The 22,950-nt window shown below is 32.4% G+C and overlaps 1 protein-coding gene across 1 annotated transcript in view; it reads left to right on the top strand.

The window, feature by feature from the left end:
- Positions 1 to 6,453: 6,453 nt before the first annotated feature.
- The window catches only part of LOC127861716 (glutamate receptor ionotropic, NMDA 3A-like), a 36,042-nt gene continuing 19,545 nt past the window's right edge, over positions 6,454 to 22,950 (top strand). The window contains exon 1 of the mRNA XM_052400402.1: positions 6,454 to 6,780. Coding sequence (XP_052256362.1) covers positions 6,454 to 6,780 — 327 coding nt within the window. The remainder of the gene's footprint in view (positions 6,781 to 22,950) is intronic.

The raw sequence follows: 22,950 nt of genomic DNA, 5'->3' as shown, positions 1-22,950 counted from the left end.
GTGTATTCCTCATCTTTATACTTCGTACGCATTCCGCATTGCAATGAGTGCAATGAGCTAAAGATAGTGAGCATTATTTCATATTATGGCATGTATATATGTGAAAGGATTAAATTCATAATTATTGTTACACAAATTAACCTCAGTCTTAAACCCTGAAAGCATAAATAAGTACGCTTCCCTAACAGTATGAATTTAACTAAATATAACATAAACAAATATCATTGCAAAAAAAATCAAGGTTACCGTTGTTTAAACAAATATTGTGCATGTTATTTTCAAGCAAACTGTTATGGAACTAATTTGGTTAGAAAGGAAATGTAAACGCAACATGTGTGCTTTCAGTATATATTAAATTAACTTAACTGTCTTAGATTAACCAGATGACCTATGGGATAATTACACTCAAGGAGGAAAAAAATGAACTGACACAATTTAAATCTAAGCAGCACACATTGCTTCTGGAAAACCCAAATAAGTAGCTATAGACGAATTGCAAAAAAAAACTTACAGGGAAAGGCTTTAAGATGGACGCGCCTAACACCAACTAATGTTTTGTTTACAAAGTGTAAAAGTCACTCACCCCTCAGTACTTGACTGACCTTGTACCTCAAGAGGTTGGAGCTACATGTGTAATAAAGAATTGGTAAGCCAAGTGTGTTTCTTGTAACAATTCAACATACATTTTTGACATTAAGATATAAAGTTTTTCGTTATTTTTACGTTGCAAATTACTTTTCAAGTCAGTGAGTGAAGCCTTAGGGTAATGTCGTGGATGTTTTGCCCTGTCCAATATTGGTCACATGTCTTTAATAAAAGACACGCGACTAGAGAGTGTCTTTTGATACTGTTTATTGAGTTTCGTGGTTCTGACTATTGCATGACTGTCTAGGTGTGTCCCTTTCTCTGTAATATACATCGCTGCGAACGTATTTTAGACCGTGTTTATGGACATTCAGTTTTTGTATAAATACGCTATTTTTGTTAAATACATATTAAAATGCATACGTTTTATTTCATTCTTTTTTTCAAGAAAAGACGCAATGAGTATATCATTTGTATTGCACTTTGATAATATTCCTATTAACGGCATTAAGTACTTCCCAATCGCAAAGAATAATACCCAGACATTGATCCGCTCTGAACGGAAGCACCATATCGATCGTGTGAACTGGTTTTAGTCATTCGTGAAGGAAGCTTTATAACTTAATATCCGTATTTATGACTTGCGCGTTTACAGGAATTGTACAGCTTTAAAAATCGCCACTGGGTAAAATCACAATTTATGTTTGTCATTTATAAAAAGGCATTCATATTTGGGTATATAGCAAATAACTGGTAATCCCTCATGTTGGATATTTTTTATTTCAATTACAAATAAGAGTTACATGGTTTCACTCCATGTTGTTATGCACCATATTGTACTAAAGTGCCTTTATTATCATGGCGTTTCAACCTATGTTATCAGTGGCGTTTCCACTTCTTTTCTTTCACATCTGTTTAACTATGTAAACAAATATTTAAAGTATAGTTATAATTGTTTTATTAAAGACTCAATGTGTCGTCATTATATACCAATTTATCATCGTGGTGTAGTTATAAGTTTGTGTCTACACACATAAATATAGGATCTTGCATGAGTGGTCGTTTTGTATTGACTTTATTAAACAACTCATCTAAATAAAGATAAAAACGAGGCTTGCCGAGTTTTTGTCTTTATTTAGATTACGAGTTTAATAAATTAAATACAAAATGACCACGAATCTAAGATTCTATTTATAACATGACCAACACTTTTTTATTATATTTTATTCTCTTTTCACCGTTTATTCACATTGTAAAAGAGTTTAACTTAAGAAATTCGCTGGAATAATGACCTCATTTCGTAAAAAAGTTACGTTATTTCACAGTTATATAACTAGTGTAATAACGCCCGTGTAATGAACAAAATTGAGCATTACGTTATTTCACTCGTGGAGCGTAGGTCATGTTATAATTAACTGTAAATATTCCCGATCGAGTGATTGGCGCGATGATACTGATTTGATGTAGATGACAAAGTTCACAGGTTGGTTTTTAACTATGTTATGCACAAAATCCGTAAGCAGTGTTTTAACACTAAAATAATTCAGTGAAATGGTCTCATAAGCCAGGCACTACTGTGTAACGAGGGTAATTCCGCATGTCGGAGTAGTTATGGTAAATACAAATCAAAGCTGTCTACTACAACAAGAGTTCGCATTTTTATCAAAACGCCTTGATCAATAGCAAGACATTTATCTACCTAACATTTTCTGACATATTTCATATTTGACGGCCGAAGCATTGGTGTTATGATATGTAAGACCGTTGAAACACGACATCTGTCTTGCTCGGTAAATACACATATTGTAAAATAGTCGTCAAAGAAGTTGAATGCAATCTGGTTCTGACATTTATTATATACATATTGACATTTTGATTTTCTTCTGCCAAAATGTTTAGCAGACATATTTATCCTGCCACCAAGTCTTTAACGTCGGACTTAAGTTAAGTGCTGCAAGCGACATAATCATTTTGACATATGAACGTATGTTCAAAAACGAATAAAAGCGTATGTGTTCTATAGTATATAGAAATTATATTATGTCTATGTGATGGGCGAGCGTAGCGCATATTCAAAACAGTATTTGAATCAAATTACAATTATGCTACTATATATGTCAGAGCTAAATTGAGAAGCCCACATGCTGGGTATGTGTTCGTTTCAATTATAATGTTTATGTATTATTAAACTTAATGAGCAAAAAAAAACTCATTGCTCAGTCTTGACCATTTAAATCTTTCTTATTTTGTAGCGAGAGTGTTGAGTGTGTGGATATTACCTTATACGATACGCTAAGTCATTTGAATTTTGGGTGTTTTTGTGATTGTATACCATCTTCTTCATTTGATTCTGTTCTTTCAGTAAAATGTTAAAACATCAATACATAAGTTGGTCCCTTAATATTATGTTTATGAAATAGTATCTCATTTTAATTTTGACGCCAAATGTCTTGTTAAAGATATTTATTTTTAGATTACTTAAGGTGGTCCCCTATTATTATATTTATGAAATGGTATCTCATTTTAATTTTAACGCCAAATGTTTTGATAAAGATATTTCTTTTTAGATAACATGCTATGAATTATATTATTTTATTTTAACAAAAGTGTTTTGTTTACTTTTAATTGATCAATTTCATTTTAGGAATGCTACAATATAACCGGTTAATAAACTGATAGGATCATTTAACTATTTAATTTTGAAATAAAGCTGAGCCTGAAACCTTGTTATGCATTTTACATGGACTAAACCATACAAATTTCATCTCGTTCATGCTGTCAATTAATACTTACCTGTGACTGCGTAAAGCATCATGCTACACCGATGACCGGAAGCCAAATCCAAGTCCAGAATGTATTGTGTGAACATTATACGAAGCCAAAGTACCAACATGTCAATAACGGGTCAATAAACTTAGTAATAAAGCAACACACCAGTACCTTTGTTGTTGCAGAGGGTTTAAAGTTTTGATAATCGGGTTTAACCATATTTTTGTTGGGAGCTAAAAGAACAAAAGTAATTGACACGTTTATTTATCACGCACACGGCCAATCGATTGAGTATTTGGTCTCCTTAAAATTAAGTGATATTTTGATAACCATATAACTATACGGATTGCTCGTTAAAAAGTGCTTCGAAAAATCAATGTTACAGTATCAAGAATATCCATTTTTGTTTAAATCATAATCACTAAATTTTATTAAAGTGGTATTTGCTGTATCATAATTTACTATTATTAGTCTATGTAATTTGTGTCATCATCGATGCATCCTAAACGTTTTGAGGCAAGTTTTAATAGAAAAAAAAACGAAATATCAAACAAATTTAATTATAAAAAAAACACTCCTAAAGTTATAAACTCATTACTACAGTAATGGAATTATTTAGTTAATAATTTTCAAGTGGCGGACTACGGTTTGTTAAAACATAGTTAAAACATAGTTAGCAATACATGTATTTGAGATCGAAAATTGTTAACATCACTTAAAACGTATATGTGTATCAATGTGTTTTGCATATCTATATTTTTAACATGTGAAACTTCAAGAGATCGGCTGAATAGAAAAGTGCGCCAGGTTTATGCTCTTCAACTTACCATGACGCTACATTAAATCAGCTAAATTAGAAATTTGTGATTGTACTTAAATGAATTAACGGCAATGTTCTCATGAAAAAAGATTAAGTACATAACATACATTTGTACGTGTTTGTGTGAATGTATATTGTTTATTGAACAATTCTTTTATATATCCTTATTCAAATATTTTCGTGCGATAACTATTGTTTGTTGTGTTGTTGAGATGCATTTCATTATTCCTATCGAATTCCGTGCTGTGTTGTTTTCATTCTCGAATTGTGCATACATTGCTCTTCATTTTGTCCTTCAAGTAAAAGGATTGTTTTAAGTGATTCTCCCAAGACGCGGTAAAACAACAATTAATTAATTAACACTTTTATATGCTCGTTTCTTATCCATATGCATTTACGCAGGATAGGTAGATAAATAATCAAGCATTCATTTCCAAACAAAGATAAGAGGACTTAAGAAACTTTCGTTCTACACACATCGTACATGTGCACAAAATATGACACTAAAACATTTTGAAGTCTTTTCATTACACGTTAATAAACTGGTTACACTTATTGGTTAACTGGTTATTTTTGTAAAATTTTGCCTGCATAGTCTTTTTGTGACCTATTATCAATTTAACATTTTCCATGATAAGGTATGCTGAATAATCGAAGCCCGATACGTTTGCATTGTTACAAATGCGACACTTACCACATTTTAAGAAGGATATTCTGCGTTCAGTTGAAAACTTATTGACCTAAATAAAAACAACTAATAAATTAGAACTAGATGGGGGAAAGTGAATTCACATTGAATAATAACCACAATAATGCCTGGAACTACATGTTAAAATTTTGTTTTAATATTTAAAAACTGTCAATGAGTATCATAGATTGGTATTTCCCTTATGATTCATATTACGCAAACAGTATGAGTCTTCAAGAAATTAAGATAAGTACAATGAAAAACACAAAGGACAAAATCATAATCTAACAATTAAAATTTCTTCCTCTAGAAAATTTTCGTCAAATTTGGATTTCTCATTGTAATGTCAACTCTTATTCCAAACATTTGAACTGAATGTTCGACAGCACTCTTTTTGAACACGTTGTCAAAGAAAGGACTTACTACAAATCTTGTTATCGTTGTGAATTATTTATAGAAGTAGGCGCTTCATCAATCTATATATTCAATTTAAGTCTCGTTTTCAAAATGTACGTTATTGATTTTTGTATTAAAGTAAACTTTGAAATGTTTATTATATTTATAATATGTCTAATCCATTAATGTACCCACTCGCTAACTTACACTAAAATAACTAAACTTTAAATAACACCACGTAAGGCATTCCATTATCGGATGCCTAAAATACGCTTATAGAAGCAACTTCACAACTGTGTTGTTTATTTATATAAGCAAGCTTATACTCGTAATTGGTGTCAATAACTTATTTTTTTTAAATTATTGTTAAAGTCGTTTGTTAAACATATAATGTACATTGCATTGGACATCGAGTTTTGTCCAATAGTCCCTTCCGCCTCGAACGTCACGTACTGCGCTTTCTGTCATGTGCTTGTAGTCTAAATCCTCCAAAAGGAATAACACAATGTCATTCCATTTGTTCCACTGGAGAATAATTTGATTTTCAGATCGAGACAAAAAATGAAAGATATTATTCTGTTTTGGTCGATGCGGTGCTTATTCCGTTAAATACTCAGCAACTTCCACGATATTCATAGAGGGAGATTTTCGATTGTTCACACATACTCAGTGTTGAAAAGGAGTATTGTAGTGACAACAGCTAGCGGATGTGAGTGAGAATGGGAGGCATTAGATTTCCTTGCTTGGACACTTGCATTTGATCTCTTCTTGAAATGGAAGATGATGAAAAGGATACATAATTTGTTAGGATGTGTTTGTATGAACAAGTGATTTGTTATTGTTAGAGCGTCAGTGTACATGTGTAATGTATACTTAAGGTCATAAAAAAGTGTGTTAATTTCGCTGGTTCTCATTAAGCAGAAAACTTTTCTTAAAATGAATAGACAATGTTTAAAACAAATTAATTAACAAAACATTTGTAAAGCCTATATAGTGTTAATCAACGATATGGATTTAAATCATGTTAAAACCTATATTAATGTCTTGTCGAAGTGTTACGGTATTGTAATGCGGGATTGGTATTAGTCACGTGTCACACTATGCCCAGCGTGCTAGGCTGGATAACTTGGACATGATGCAAATCGGCATTTTGCTAATGGGCATGGTATTGTTCATGTCTGTAAATGTTCTTGCAATGTCCCAACGTATCGGTATAGGCGCAGTATTTGATGAGGAAGATTTCCGTCAATACAATACCATATTTCAAGAGGGTCTGGCAAACAGTAAGTTACCAATGCAGAATAAAGTGTATGTAAACGCTGTTTCAACTTTCTTAGACTCTTCCACCAGCATATACACCTCTTTTCTGGCACTGTGTCAGACCGTTGACAACCTGGACATCCGGGCGTTTCTCGTTGTAGGCCGTCAGGAAACAATTCAAAGGACAAGTCTTGTAGCCCGACATTTGGGAATACCAGTGCTGGCTTATACAACTGAATCATTAGTGGAGAGACATGTTCAGGTTTGTTTACATACGTTTTAGTTTGTATTCCTTTACACTAAAAGATAATACGTTTACATGCAATGTTATTTCTAGCATTAACATAAACTTTAAGGGAAACAAATTTGTTTCGTTTGTGTAAAGCGAGGGGCACATCAACAGAAAACATTTGTATTCTGCATACAATCGGTGTTTCCATGAGTAAACTGCATGGGCATGGCACCTGACTCACAATAAATGGTGTATGACCAATCAACGTTGGGACGCAGTTTGTCGTCAGCTTTTAATGACTCCCAAAAAGTGTTTCGTTATGTGCTATGCCGTTAAAAGGTTAAGCACATTTGTCCATGGTGTACACAAAGACATCACCATGTTACGTGTAACGATGAAAAACAATTAAATGTAAACTACAAAAATTCATGACATAACACGACTGGTTAGGGAAAAAAATGTATATGTTGAGTGAGTGGATTATTTGTATTTCATTTCGCACGTTTTATCAAAACGTTCCTTTGAAACAATATGTTTCACTATATTTGATTTGTACTATGTATATGCCGATGTAAATATGAATTGTATAATCAGTGTAACTGTACTAATATGCTAAATATGCTAAAAATGTACAGCAGCAATCATTAACAGATATCTACATTGCTAGCGCAATATAAGCACAATATATAAATATTCATTATATTTAATAATATTTGTTTTAATAATTAACTTAATTTTTACTTCGTTCACTGCTGCAAGATATTCAAACAGCATATGGCATAGCGATTTCTACAACTATTTAGCCGTATGAGAATACAGAACAGTGCAACACGACAGATTTTCCATTTATGAGGTTGTCGTAGTCCTCGCACATGAGGACCGAGATTTGGTAGAATATATAGCAAATACATTGATCGTCATTCCCAATTTATCGTTAAGTGACACAATATGTCGTCATATACTAATAAGTGAAGTCAGTGGCCAAATTTAAAACTCAATGTATTTAATTGTGATTTAACAATAGGAACGTCACTTTTCAAAGAATGATAGTATAGATTAGGAATATATAACGAATAATACGTTACTGCCCTATCGGTTTACTGATCGGATATAAAAACCACGTCGATATCAACGTATAGGCATGAGTGAAACAAATACGGTTTTAGTTTTGTTCAAACAATTATATTCCGAAAACACACAAACATATACAAAACACATTACCATATAAGTTTGATAAGTAGGCATTACCTTTCGCCAACGTAACGAATGCTATTAAGAAAACAACTTTATTTCTTTTTACATGTAATTTTTTGGTCTTAAAGCAAACATACGAACGTCATCTTCCGTAACTGACGTCACATTTGCATTACGTGAGCACAGTTTGTAATTAACTAGCAAACAGTAGCTGAATTCAGTCTTTCTTGAGATTTCCTTATTTTATTTGGAGCTGATGAGCCAAATACCAAAAGTCAAATTGATTTGATAAATATATTAATATTTGCAAATTTACACAAACATCGTTAACTACATCAAACAAACGAAAATGATGGTAATACCGTGTAGGAATGATACACTTGAGAACAAACAGGCGTAATCGTTGATTTATTTTGTTGATTTTATAATACAACACCACGAATTAAATAATTTTTACACGCTTGATCTTTATAATAAATTTCTTATTGACGATGCAACAGAGCAACCACGTTCCGATTGTAAGTGCGTTCTTTACCGCTTTATAATAGATTATGTTAATTTGTTGTCACATTTTTTTTCAAATTTTTTCTTTATCACTAGTCCATTGCTAGGATCAAGTCATATTCAATGAAAACCCTCTATACCAAATACCGGTCTTACCGGGCTAAATGACCGGTTATCAGGTAGTATTCGGTTTACTTGTGAATGTCTCAGTCAAATCAGTCAAACGAGGCAACTTTAATTTTTCATAAATGTAGCGACATGTGTTTAAAGTAGATTTATTCAGACAGTACATTAAACGATCATATAGATTCAATCAGGTTCAATCAGGACATTAAACTATTGAATAATTATTAACACAACACATTTGGCAATTGACAACATTATACATTTATTTCCATAAAACGTAAAATAGTAGCACAAAAAGTCTTAACATTGAGGGATATGTTGTTCACACTAATTTAATATAAAATGCACATTCAATTAACTGTAGACTATATATTCTTATATAGCGTTGGAATTTTGCGAAAAATAGTGTCCCTATCTATTGGATTAAATGTGTAAACGCCTTGCGGCGCGAGCTGATGAAAGTCGATAACTTTTAATTGGCATAATTACCAAGCCGTATAAACGATGTAAATTTGTACACTGAAGCAAAAAATTACAGCTCTTTTCTGTATCCTTAATGAGAGTTGTTAGGTAAACCGAGGGAAAAGGAGTGCTTTGTTAAACATTGAAATTTCAGGATGAATTTTGATACGAAACAGGCTTCCTGGGTGTATTTTCTGATTTATATGACGGACATCGAGACTCGAATATATGGAAAATACTATGTTATTGTTCAATACACATAAGTTAATTCAGCCAGGCTAAAAAATCCGAACCACGAGCATTGACGGGTGGTTGATTCTTTCGCGTCGAGTAAGAAATTTGAATAATTGTATTAAAAACTTATCTAATATTAATTACCAGACAAATCACTATTAAAATTAAAAGACGTCATGCAAGTAAAAACAGTGACGTAATTGTTCTGCGCATGACAGTTTTAGCCCGGAATTTCAAAAAAATAAAGCTAAGTAAACTCACAAGGGGCTTATTTTGTCAATGAACGCTTAATGAAAAGATGAAATACACCATTGGTTATGTTTTTATAAAGTTCATGACACAATATCGAAATGATCATCAGACTATAGTCAAACGGCTTCGATTTAAGCAGTTGAACAAAGCGAGCATGACATGTTCATTGTATTAAAACTTAGCTGCACTCCATCTTATAACTACGTAAATATATTTCGTTCTTAAATAAATACAATACCATATATTTACCTAGTTTCAAAACAATCTTATGAGATAACTGTTCAAGGTTTTAGTATGAACATTGCGGGTTATTGAGTCGAAAACCAAAGCAGACGTAAGAAATATATCAGGAAGTAAATGCCAATCATAAGAAATGTGTTTTCCCGTATAAAATATATAACAGTTTAGATGTTGTCTTAATTATCTGTGTTTTAGTGAAAAGAAAAGTCGCACACACTCACGTATTGTTGAGAACCTTTAGACAAGAATCCGCGTTCAATTATGTTTTCTCGTACATGACTTGATTAACGTTACACGTGATATTGTGATTAACTGAACTGAATTACCTTTACCAAAATCTAGTCAAGCCATTGCTAGTACAAATGTAAAAAGATAAAGCGGTACTGTTATCATCTATATATCTTTAAATCGTGTTATAGTCACAGAGAAAATAACCATGAAATACAGCATTTTGATGTACTATTTTTGTACTATTTTTGACTAGGTTTTGTATGGTAGTGAGCATCCCGTTTGTGCAAAAACAATCTAAATTGTCTACTGATTTTTTAATCGTTTAGATTAAAATAGATATAGAGAATACTAGGTTAGCGTTGAATACAGAGAAGTTTATGTTGCGAGGCTTAGAACGCCGGAAGCGCGAGCCTTGGCGAGCGCTTTCGGTGTTCGAGCCGAGCAACATAAACTTCTCTGTATTCAACGCTAATCTTAGTATTCTATTTATCCCATTTGATTTTTTTCAACGTGACTTTTAACATAAATAGATCTAACCTTAACAATAATTTTAATTCAGTCATAAAAACGCTTAAAATCTAACAAATGTAACCATGCGTAGTGATATGCATGTATTTGTTCTGGTACGCAAAATAGTCTTTAAAAAATTCACACACAAACTGTAAAACAAGTAAAAATATCACCATATGCCTACATTTAATTTTACGCAGTATGCGAATTTTAACACATTACGACCGCGAAAAGAAGATTTTACTTTACTATAATTTATTTTATTTTCGAAAGAAAATGATCACAATCCAATATGGCGGCGATTGCTCCTGACAAAATGCTGTCGATGTCAACATACACCATCGACGACCTAGTTCTAGCTACCATAACTTTAAATGTCGCTTTTTATGATTTTTGACTGGCGCGACTTTGTACAGGTCTGTCAATACTTAATAAACTGTACACTGAAGTTTCTTTAGCTATCGACGACCTTGACAATTTTGACGAGTAAACAGACAATTGCAGCGACTGACACTTTATTTGACAAAATATACAGGGCAATACGTTTTCCGACTTCGGACGACGAATTTAAGGACGCGCAGAACGTGTTTTATATATAATGTTATGGGAGCCGTATGTGATCCGATACATCAATGGCGACCATGTTAAAATCATTTCCCCGAGAACAGGGAACGACATAAGTACAAACAAAAATCAAAACACGTAAGAACTAGTATCTTACCTTTAATTATCCTTTTAAATCCATCTAATAATCCATTTAACTCAATAATTGACGATTTTGCATCTAGGGTCTTTAATAATTATTTCAGCATATTTAAATAAAGACTCTTATGCCATTCTATCACTTTATTCAAATGAGTTTATGAACGCGATAAACTTTCTTCTTCGTCACACGCTACGTCATGTACTCTACATTACTGCTGTTCAAATGAACCGGAGCAGTTTATCTAATAATAGCCGTTGGTAAACTCGGTTGCACTTGCAGATTTCTGCATACAAACATAATTATGTTTAAACTTGCACAATGTTGTATTTATCTATGGTAAATGCCCTTATTGTACGAGAAAATAATTTAATATATAAATACACAAAGAATGGAAAACATTCCAGTACACAACAGATAAATGAGTAGAAAATACCCGTGTACAAAATGGGACGTTCCAATTCCAGTGTGGTGCTATTTTTACCATCTTATACTTTACACACCTCTATGCCTAACGTGAATTAAATAGGACAGCAAACATAGCAGATTATTCATCAACTGTGCGATATGTGTATGGCTTGTTGTACATTCTTAATATTTAAGTTAAATGTCAAAAGTATATGGTTTGGTTATAAACAATGCACATTACACGAAATAAGGAAAATGTGATCAATTGACAATTCAGATATGTCGGCATACAGTACATGTAGAAAACATGTGAAATAAGTCGCGTTTATAATAAATCGTCAAAAAATGGGGAAAATGATGCAATAAGTATGTCATTTTATGAAGCCATCAATCAGCTGATTCATTATACGGATGGCGAAAAATTATGTCATATGACTAGATTTAAAGGTTGAAGCAGGGACCTATACAATTTGTTTGTATAGGTCCCTGGTTGAAGGTCGTATAATTTTGAAGCTTAAGTTTTGTCGACTTTGTTTCTTATGAAAAATCATTTAGTGGTAAATATAAATAAAAAAATAACAAAACAAAAATCGTGTAATTTTATATTTTATTTCAACATTTCTTTTGGTGAATGTGTCATATATATATTTTTCTGCAAAATATGCACATTTTCTTCTAATGGGTGACCTTAAAATTCGATCAATGAACCAAACAATATCGACCTAATTTTAGCGCATATCGCATGACGTCATTTAAAAAGTAGTCCGTGCACGCGACAGGTATATTCCACAGTGTTGAATACAAGCAAGTATATTCCACAACGTGTTATACCGTCAATGTCGCGGTGAAAATGGGATAAATACATATTTAAGGAATCACGAGCCTGGATTAATATATATCATGAATATTGGTTATTAAGTTCATGCAAGTTTCATTTCATCGTTTGTTTATGTTCGTGCCATATAACAGAATAAACACACGAAAACACAATTGGTAAAACCCATTTTGCATACAATAGGTACGAAGTTTGTCAAAATCAGTGTCACGGTCATTATTCATAAAATTGTATGAGCTTAAAAATTAAGATTAGTCAAAACAGTATAGATTACTCAGACTAGTCATCTGTGTTTCGCTTGTGATGTCAGTGAGGAGACATAATAGGACCATCGCTGTATTTTTTCTGAAGGATTGACAATTAATTGGTTCAAAGTTATGGAGAAACGATCAAAAATTAAATATATAAATAGGTACTGTATGGAAAGTAACTTCTTTTTGTAAAATACCATTAAACACAAATACAGAATAATATAATTCCATATAATTGTTGCAAAAACATATTCATCTTATGTACTTTCAGTTAGTAAACACGATTCAATGTGAAATTTGCTTAAATTCATAACCATTATATTTACGCACAGCCGTTATAAAACAGTGTAAATAACCATGCGAGTAATCTTTGACAAGAGTAGCTAATGTTTTATATCACCAGGCGGCCAATTAAAGTCCTGATAAACTGCATGCTTTTAGTAACGAGTAAAATAAAAAGAAATCATTCAAGCGTCGTTGCTTAAAGTTTATTGTAGTTCGAGGTCAATACGCTATATGCCCAAAGTCAATATAATTAAACGTATACATTAACATTAGCCAAATCAATAAACGTAAGTATATTTACTTTGAATCTTTATGTTGCTAGTGTCAACAACCATGAAAGAGTACATGAATATGATATCGAAACTTTTGAATACATAAGGAAATTCATAGGTTTCAATGAAAAACCAACAACATGTCATTTACAGATGCATTAATACATTGTTGCAGTACTACACACACTGCAAATCTTCATTTAGATTTCGAACACTTATTGAACACATGAGGTGGTCTAGAGAGATCGGCGGGAAGACTGCAAATGTGATGCTACGAATATTGAACTTTTTTACGTGTTCAAATCATAATATGTAAATATCATTGTGTGCACATTCAAACAAACATAGAACAGCACTGTCGACTTTTATTGTAAACACAATTGTAAACATGCCTTAATATGTGCAACAAAATTGAAGATGATGTTATACTAAATGTTGTAAAATGTAATAATGCTATATAAATCATACTTTACACAACACGTTTTGTTCAGCAGACCGAAATAAGTGCCCTTAGATGTTTTATTTAGCTCTCAAGCCATTGGATAATGAAATTTGTATTAAGAGTAAAAAGGCCAAAAGTTTAAAAATGTAGGAAAAAACAGACCTACACAACAACAATCAAAATAAGTATTTTTTTAGCATTTATAGCAATATCTGTAGGTTTGTTTAATATGTGCGTTACCTACGTTTAAACCATTAATTACAAGAAAATGCCCCCAAAATTAAATTTCCAACAATTTGGACATTTGCATATATATAACATATAGCCACGAGTCACATATATCCTTTATAAATATGTGTTAACTAGTTAACCAAAAATGACTTTTACTGTCGGCAACTATAGGTTATTCATGGCATAAGTATATCAGTGCCAACAGGGGCAGCACATTACTTTTGATCTAAAAATTGATGCCCAAATTTGCTCGATTCAAACAAGCGCAATTGTTTCCATAAGACGGAGAAATACCTTTAAAGAAGATATTTATATCGCGGGCGTTAAGAGCGTTTAGGCCGTTCAAATTTGAACCGGCGTTGCGTGGTTGGATTCAGGTCTTATACAAAAACAAAGTTATTCGATAAACCGGTTTTAAATTGAAATACTTCCATTTCTTACATTAGACCAGCCACCATAATTTATTGGACTTACAAAAAAAGCTTACTAAAATAAAATACATGTTTTGAACAGGGGCGTTAATATTCAGAACATGTTACACTTTTCTGTGTGTAAACCGAACCAGCTTACCTTATTGTACGCATTGTGTGTTTAAGAAACGCCAAATTGAACACCTGCATATTACGCCAGGCTTCTACTCCCTTTACAGCGATATACAGTGCACACATACATCAACTAAATAATATAAAGTCAAATTAAATATGATCTTCAATAACCTTATATAACAAACAACCGAATAATTTTTAATATAGTTATTTTAGTTTAAATATAAATCCAACGGATTTTTTTATAATATGAAATGATAGTGACATAATTGTCTTAGATCAGAGTTGGCTTGCTAACCCCACGCCAATATATAATGAACATATCGGTTATTGAAAATTTCCGTTTGAAATTCAAATGTTTCATTTTTTATTGGCATAAAGAAATTCACGATATTATGTATACAATTAATAAGTGACATTGCTTCACTATCTTAAAAATAGGTTGACAATATATGTCTTGGTACAACCCTTGGTTAGTCTGTTAATGGCATAATAAAAAATATCCGCAAGTTTTACATGGCAAAGTGCTGTCGATTGTCTGCATATATCGGTATCGTTAAAATGTGAAAGACCATTGTGAATACATTCAATTTGTGATTTAAATGCTTGCTATTTGATCTGTGTTACCGCTTTGTTAATGTGAATATTCGTATTGTTCTTTGAGATCTTTATGATTTAGAATAAGGTTATATAAGCAAATGATGGATGGGTTAAGAAATAATTGATTAGGGAATGTGAATATGTTAGCAAACAGCGAAACAGCATTTCATTTCAACTCTGAATGACAAATTTAACGTGATACAAATTGTGCCACAACGACCATACTTTTGCAACAACGCCCATAATGTCAACGTGTTTGTTCTAACAAATACATAAATAACTTCATTTAGAAAATTAAGCTCTAGAGTAAGGACGCCATTGATGTTTTCCAGATATTAATGTTGTTTCTAGATTTTTTTACAACATTTACGCTCCACGTTTATTGAAATATGTCAGGCATAATAAAACAATTTTGCGATTACGAGTTGTTTTATACCTTTCTGTCGCACGAATACAGAATCAACACAATAAAAGTGCTTTGCCTCATTTCCGTTTTCAGCGATAATATATGGATTTGGGCAAGGGAATTTATGAATACAAATGATACAATGTCTGCAAACCATGATGTGTTTTCTCTTCTCATATCTTTTGTTGACGATTTTTTCTTCTGGTTAATTATTGTCTTTAACCTTATAAACTTGTATTCACATCTAATATTGAATAATTGCATATTAACGCTCATAACAAACAAATCACAGAACATTATATAAAAGTTGTATAAGGACAACCGCTGAACAACGCATAACTGCAAAACAAATCAATACAAACATCGTATATAAACACGTAGACATTTCGTGATTCCTACTTATGGAATAACCTATAATGGATGATGTCCATTATGTTTAGTGAATACCGGAAATGTACTGGTTGGCATATTATTTACGTACTCCTTAATATATTCTGTTTTTGTAATATTGCATAGGTTAATGTAGTGATATATCGCAGACATCTCTGTAGAAAATCGCTCACCTACTGTCCTAGAAAATCCTTAAATTTGATTGCAAGCTGGTATTGAAGTAAACCGAATATAATAAAAAAATAACATTCCTGTATGCGATTGTGCACCGTTACTATAGGGTCAAAGGGTCACCTTTATTTCAAAGATTTCATCTACCTGTTAATTTTGATTAAGATACTTAGCTAAAGTTTGGATTGGTTGTCCTTACAAATTACTTATTTTGTCTTCAGTGTTTTTTTAAATAAATATAATAGATAGTGTATGGACAATGTCAATTTTAATATTAATTACATGTGTTGGCTTCAGTATTTTGTTTAATATCATAGATAAGGAATAGACAAACGCCAAAGTCAATGGGTGACATTGTTGCAGAGGTAGTTTAAGTGGTGTTAAAGGTTATCATTTTACATATGAATATTAAACATCCAAAATAATCAGTTTCAGTGTAACAGGAAATTTTTAATTTAAAGCCCCAAATATTGGTTTCACTTCACTTGCCGGTGAACTGAAAACATGTTCATTTTTTAAAGCGTATTTAATCTTTGGAAAATTAATAAAAACGCAAAATGTACATCCACAAACGACTATTTTAATTTTGTTAATTATGTTTCTTTATTGAAATGTCATGTCAGAAAGTGTATGTATGCCCTATTTGTACTTATTCATTTGGTGATTATAATCTATTATGTTCTAAATTGTACTAATCGTTAATGTTTCGTTTTCCAGCCGTCAATTGGGACACCGGTAATACTAATCACTTGCACACTACCTCTACCCGTTTTCATTATATCTCACGCCCTTCGTACCTATCTCAACTTAAACTTTGTAGTTAGTCCATATATGTGCTTTGCATGTTGCAGTTAACGTTTCGTTCGCTTAAAAACTCCATTACAAAATACCATGCATTTCAATTAGGCAAATAATATCCGTTTATCCAAGAAGATCAGTTAGTTCCTTATAAACCCCTTGCAACAGTATGTATCCTTGCACTGTAATGTGAAATGTGTGTGTGCATGTGGCTTCATTTTATATTTGCTTATTGCATTCAGTCATCATTCTTTTTTTTTCAGCGATAAACTAGTGAACGTATAGAGACCATAAACTAGAATAGGTGAAAACAAATTAAATCACTTTCACATTTGTATTCAATAATGATCCGCACTTCTAACTTCCATATACATAAACGTAGAGTTGCCTGTCATCGTATTGATAAATGTGGCAAAACTAGTATGCTATACTTGCCAAGGCATAAACTCTGCATTTGTTTTCTGTTATTTAAATTTGAATTATGGTATGCCTTATGATAAAAAGCACTCAAACGAGATCATAATTAGCCATATTCAATGTAGATCATAATAAACTTGCCATTTCCACGGCTTGGTAATTTCTCAAATTTTATTTATTCAAATAATCAAAAGCTTACCTTTGAAAATATGGAAAAATGTAAGAATTGGGATAAGCAAGTATAAGCTATATAGTAGCCGTTGTGATGTAGTTTGCTTATGCAGCCTTGGGGAGATCATTGATAGGCCGTACACATTTTGCTCATGTAATTGTAATTGAGCCTTCCAATAACGCACAAACTTTGAAAACACAGATCACTTAGACCACTTCAAATTGCCTGATGAGGATGAGGACAATAACAATAGTTGCCAGGAGTTTTCGGCAAACATGACTATGGCCTCTTTTACACATAGATATATATAGGTGTAAAAGAGGCCATAGTCATGTTTGCCGAAAACTCCTGGCAACTATATATATATATGCATATTATATTTATATCGTATTTATATTTATATTATGACCGTAACGTACAATACATGCATAATGTAAATAACGTATGTATTGGCAAAAGTCTATGTCATCCCGTCTCAACAGATTCCGTTGTATATTACTCTGAAGATAGTGCTATGCATTATGCGGGTAAGTCGATGTGGCAATGCTCATTTAGAGTTGTTAATGTTTCTAATTTGAAAATCAGAACAGGCGGGCCCCATGAGCGTATATACAACACGGCTCGATGTCGGCCTTACACTAGGCAGTCAAAACACATATATTTTCTCAATACTAAAACACCTTCTTTCATTTTTACTAAACCGGTTTTCTTTATTAGTAAAATAATAATTTGTAAATAAACGCCTATTGCTACAATACATGTACCTGATTATACCATCGGTTATTATATTTGCACTTTTGCAACCGTTCTTTTCTTTCATCAACTAAAGCAGATGTGCGCTTTTTTTGTATTTTTAAATAGATGACAAGATGTTGCTCCTAAGGTACTTCATATTGATGACAAGTGTTGGGCCTGACAGTCTGGCTCATCTGTCTTATGTTTCAATATCAATAGGAATTATAAAATAAAAAATCATTAACAATGTAGTGTCGGACCGTAATCATGAACGTTGCATGTCTTGTTTGATATCGAGCCGATGTAGGATCACTATCTTTTGTGTAAATTCTTCGATATTTAACCATATGGCTTGTTTGAACTGGAACCCCCAATCCTCACACACTCACACTCAAACATAAGCTGATGTTGAACACTTAATACAACTTCCAAGTTGGCTAGATATTTGCTATTTCTCTCTAAAAAATATTGATCAGGTAAAGCTTTTATCCAGCTGCCATCGGGTTTATATGAACATTTATTGGGGACGGACTGAAGCACTGGACAATTCTATTCGAAAAGTGGGAGCATAAAAACAATTATATAGTGCACTTATTTTTCTACGCCATTTCGACACAATCTAAAAACACATTATATAAGGAATTATATAGATGATTCGAACACTACAAATACAAATCATATGTCATAAATTTACAAACTTCAGAAAAATGAAATTTAATTAAGCTAAGACTAAAATAATTTAAAGATTGCATTAAATATAAATACCTTTACACGTAATTAAAACTTAATTTACATCATAAACGTCATATCCAACTTAAAAAAATCGTCGTAAAAGATGTGATTTTATCGAGTTTGATTTATGTTTTCGCAAGAGTTAATTAGAAGTCTTGTTGGACAAGAGCGTATACAACAGTTTGAATGGTATGGCCATTGCTTATGAAACGTTTTCCAAACTGGAACATGTGACTTTAAATGTGCCATTTCTGAAAACAGTGACCATTAGCGAACGTAGTGCAGGGACTTTGCCTTGGAGGATGAGTCAATAAGTGTCATTCCAAAGTCCATTATCTTTCCCTCGGTGCGGCATGTTTTATCTACGAATACATTTGATGCAATTAGCCCCCTCGCCACTTGGGTGACAAATGCACCACTTTCGCACTTCAGGGCGTTATTGGTGATTGGGTTCTATTCGTCCAAACAATAATATGTCACATCATACCTACTGTTTAAATTGATCATGATAGCATTGTTTCCTAAAAATTTGTATCACTTACAAATAAAAGTGTGTATAACTGATGATATTAATTGCAACTTTATATATGACAAAGGAATAGCTTTTAGCTCACTTGCAACCGTAATAATGAAAGTGGAACAAAACAAGTGCTAAGTTAATGTATATAACCAGATGTAGTTTATATGACATATTAATGATATTAAGAGTGCATAATGTTGTAAAAAGCACAAAAATATCACTTAAAGTCCCCGGTCATGGCTTTATATATATGGGCAGAAGCGTAAGAAAACGTGTTTTTATTGAGAATATCACTAGAAATCCGGTTTAAATTGGTTGAAAACAAACAATGAAGCGATTTTTATTTTGGGGCTGAGTACGGTAATGTACGAAAACGACCTAATCAATATTCATGATTCGACACGTTAATTCAAACCTAAACAAACCAAAATTGCGGATACGGGCGAATTTAGCGGAGAGAAGGTAAGAACAAATGCAAATACATCTGTTACAGACGGGAAACTGAGTTGCAACGCTACGTTTTTGCTTAATCTATGTATTTATCTTCCATATGCAAATAATGTTTAGCGAAAGCTAAATAAAGATATAATTTGCATAACTCGCGACGCTGCAATGCTTTTCGCATATTGCATGTATTTATTATCATTTATATATTATTTTATCGATTCAAAATCGATTTTACCAGGTTTCCGATGTCAACCTCGATACAAATATATTTCAATGAATTTATCTAGAGTTCATTTCTCGCTAAACAATTTATATGAAAAACAACGATCTATTCCGCCAACTGGGACTTAAAGCTTACCATAGCGAATTAGTACTACATGTGAGGATTTTGTATTATTTTATTATATTCATCGATGAATAAAAACACTGATAATATTTTGAATTCACTTATTTTTTAGGACATATTACGTGTTTGGACATAACTTGACCCATATATCTGCTTATGTTAAGTTGTTTTAAAAATGGTTTGAGCTTAATTTATATACCCAAGAACTAATATCGTGAATATCTTTCACAAGCTTTATTACACTCGTCATCCTTTGATAAAATATTGTAAACGATGAAAGCAAAGGTCATGTATAAAAATTTCGGATTGGTTATGAGACCAACGTTATTGTTATTTTCTGAAATATATCCATGCCAATTATTCAATACTTCAGACTGGACGTGTGTTTTTCTTAATTGCATTTAATTAATAAGCTCAGTGTTTATATCTCAAATGTCCTTGGTTATATTATTATTTATACATGTAAGTGTATACGCGATGTTTTACAGTGTTTCTCTGACAGCTATATATAACCTTGACCAAGTTATTATGTCTTGAAGGAAGATGCAATAACCATTTGACGTTCCCAATCTATTTTGATATATATATACATCTACATCTCCACAAATTATAGAATACCTTTGGGAATACTTGATATCGCCGGGATTCTCGTTTTGTTGACTCGATTTAAGTACAGCACATGCTTAAGTATGCAGAGAGCAAAGTATTTTCCGTATTTCTTAACGATGTTTACATTCGTTGGGGCAGAACTTTGAGAAGGAATTTAAGGTAGCTGTTTTTTTTGCCCTTGAGTTTTACAATTGTAAACCAAAACTTAATCACTAAACCAGTTTATATAAGCAATTTAATTTAAAAATAAGTGTGTATTTAATGTAAAATAACTACATTTGCTCTAGGAAGACGACCAATACCACCTTGAGCATTTTGTGTATGTTTTATTGCATGCTATTTTTCTTTTTGCTTTATTTGTAGTCATTATCACTAGAGAACATGTTTCCGCGCAACTGACGTACTTACATTATTAACCCGCGTGTTTTCTGTTCGATACAAGGAAGTGATGGTAGTCGAACTCTGTGTATATCTTTTAAGTTCTGTTAGCAACACAGTTTACGTTACCGATGGGTCTTCTGGCAAATTATCGGGATTAATTACAGTCTTTATTTTAATGTCACCCTATTGACACAACATGGTAACTTAACAAATTAACTGTCAGAAAGCTGGGAAGGATGTGAACACAATTATGTCTGCCTTGAACAAAACTCTTCGAAGGGTGAATCGGAAAAAAGAGTGAATCATGCGTGTATATTATATAATTCACATTCATGCTCAGCCTCTTTTTCAATAGCGTCCAACTATGATATATATAAATATATAAATATACATACACGTGTTATTGAAAAGAAAACTCGATTATATCGTTAAATACCAGTTTGTTTAGTATGGACCAGTTGCACCAACAAAACAATGCCAAGTAGCAACTGATCGGTCACACGCATATACCATGAAGACATTTTCTTATTACACGTAAATATGTTTAATATTGCTACTAATTTTAACACTTTCATCTTACTTATTTCTACAGTCGTGTCGACAATCTTCATGTTATTTCATATTAGTTTGAATGTCTATTACTTGCCACTTACTTTAAATAAGAGAGTCCGTGTCATGAATACACACTCCTTATCACTCCTTATCACAAAACTTGCTACTTTAAGAGCATCATTTATGCCACATTATACAAATATAAAGCTTTAACATAATAGGCATGCATTTACAAAGAAGTATTTTTCAAAAGTCAAAAATAGTAACTTAGATGTTATTAAACGATTTATTCGTTTTAAGAAATCACTTTAAGACTCATGTTCACAACCTTCGTAAAACTTACACAACTATCATGAATGTGTCTATAATGTGACCTCGATAGAAGCATGGATAGAAAACCTAAGCCGGATAAGCCCACATATTCAGACAATCCCCGTTAATAGCATTTGAAAATGTCACTCGCTATACTTCCGAACATTTAACAAGATTTTTTGTGTCAGGAAACATCCTCACGAAATATCCCTAAGGATACAAATTATACTCCTTCTTGAGTATTAATGGCTTCGGTATTTAAAAGCTCATTCTCTCGAGAAAGAAGTCTTTAACATAAATCCGTTCTTCAAACAAGATATTATTTTCATTTGTAAATAAATGAAAACACTATTTAATTAAGACACTGCGATGCTTTTTAACAAAACATAAAAGCGCATTCATATTAATTTTACTCAGATTGTACTTTTCACGTTTGCAACGAATGAAATAATGAAATATTGTACCCAGCTTTACTCTTCGACGATATATTTTGTGGTTTGTAAAACAATAATCATGGACAGGTCAGTTTATGAATATCTGATTTTGGCATGTTCATATGTATGTGAAATATGTGTCCGCTGTAAACTACAGTGAGGCATCTATAAGTAGTGGGCCCTATTTATCACATGTCAAATATCTAGACCATTGTAAAAAGAAGATAGTAACCGGTCTCTTTTATTGTATGCCAATTAAAACGATCACATGTCCTCATCTTTTACTCGCATTTTTTGTCTTTGGTACCACATCCCGGAATAACACAATACACATGAGCATAAATGATGTTGAAAACAAACACTTATCCTTACTATTCTGCCTAAACGAAGTTAATGGTATTTATAGAGCTTTTCTGCATAAACGATTTACAGAAAATGTCGGTTGACCGTCTG

The sequence above is a fragment of the Dreissena polymorpha genome, chromosome 16 (genome assembly GCF_020536995.1).
Source record: "Dreissena polymorpha isolate Duluth1 chromosome 16, UMN_Dpol_1.0, whole genome shotgun sequence".
Classification (NCBI taxonomy): domain Eukaryota; kingdom Metazoa; phylum Mollusca; class Bivalvia; order Myida; family Dreissenidae; genus Dreissena; species Dreissena polymorpha.
Note: the sequence above shows the minus strand (reverse complement) of the source record. Positions and strands in the feature narration are given on the sequence as shown.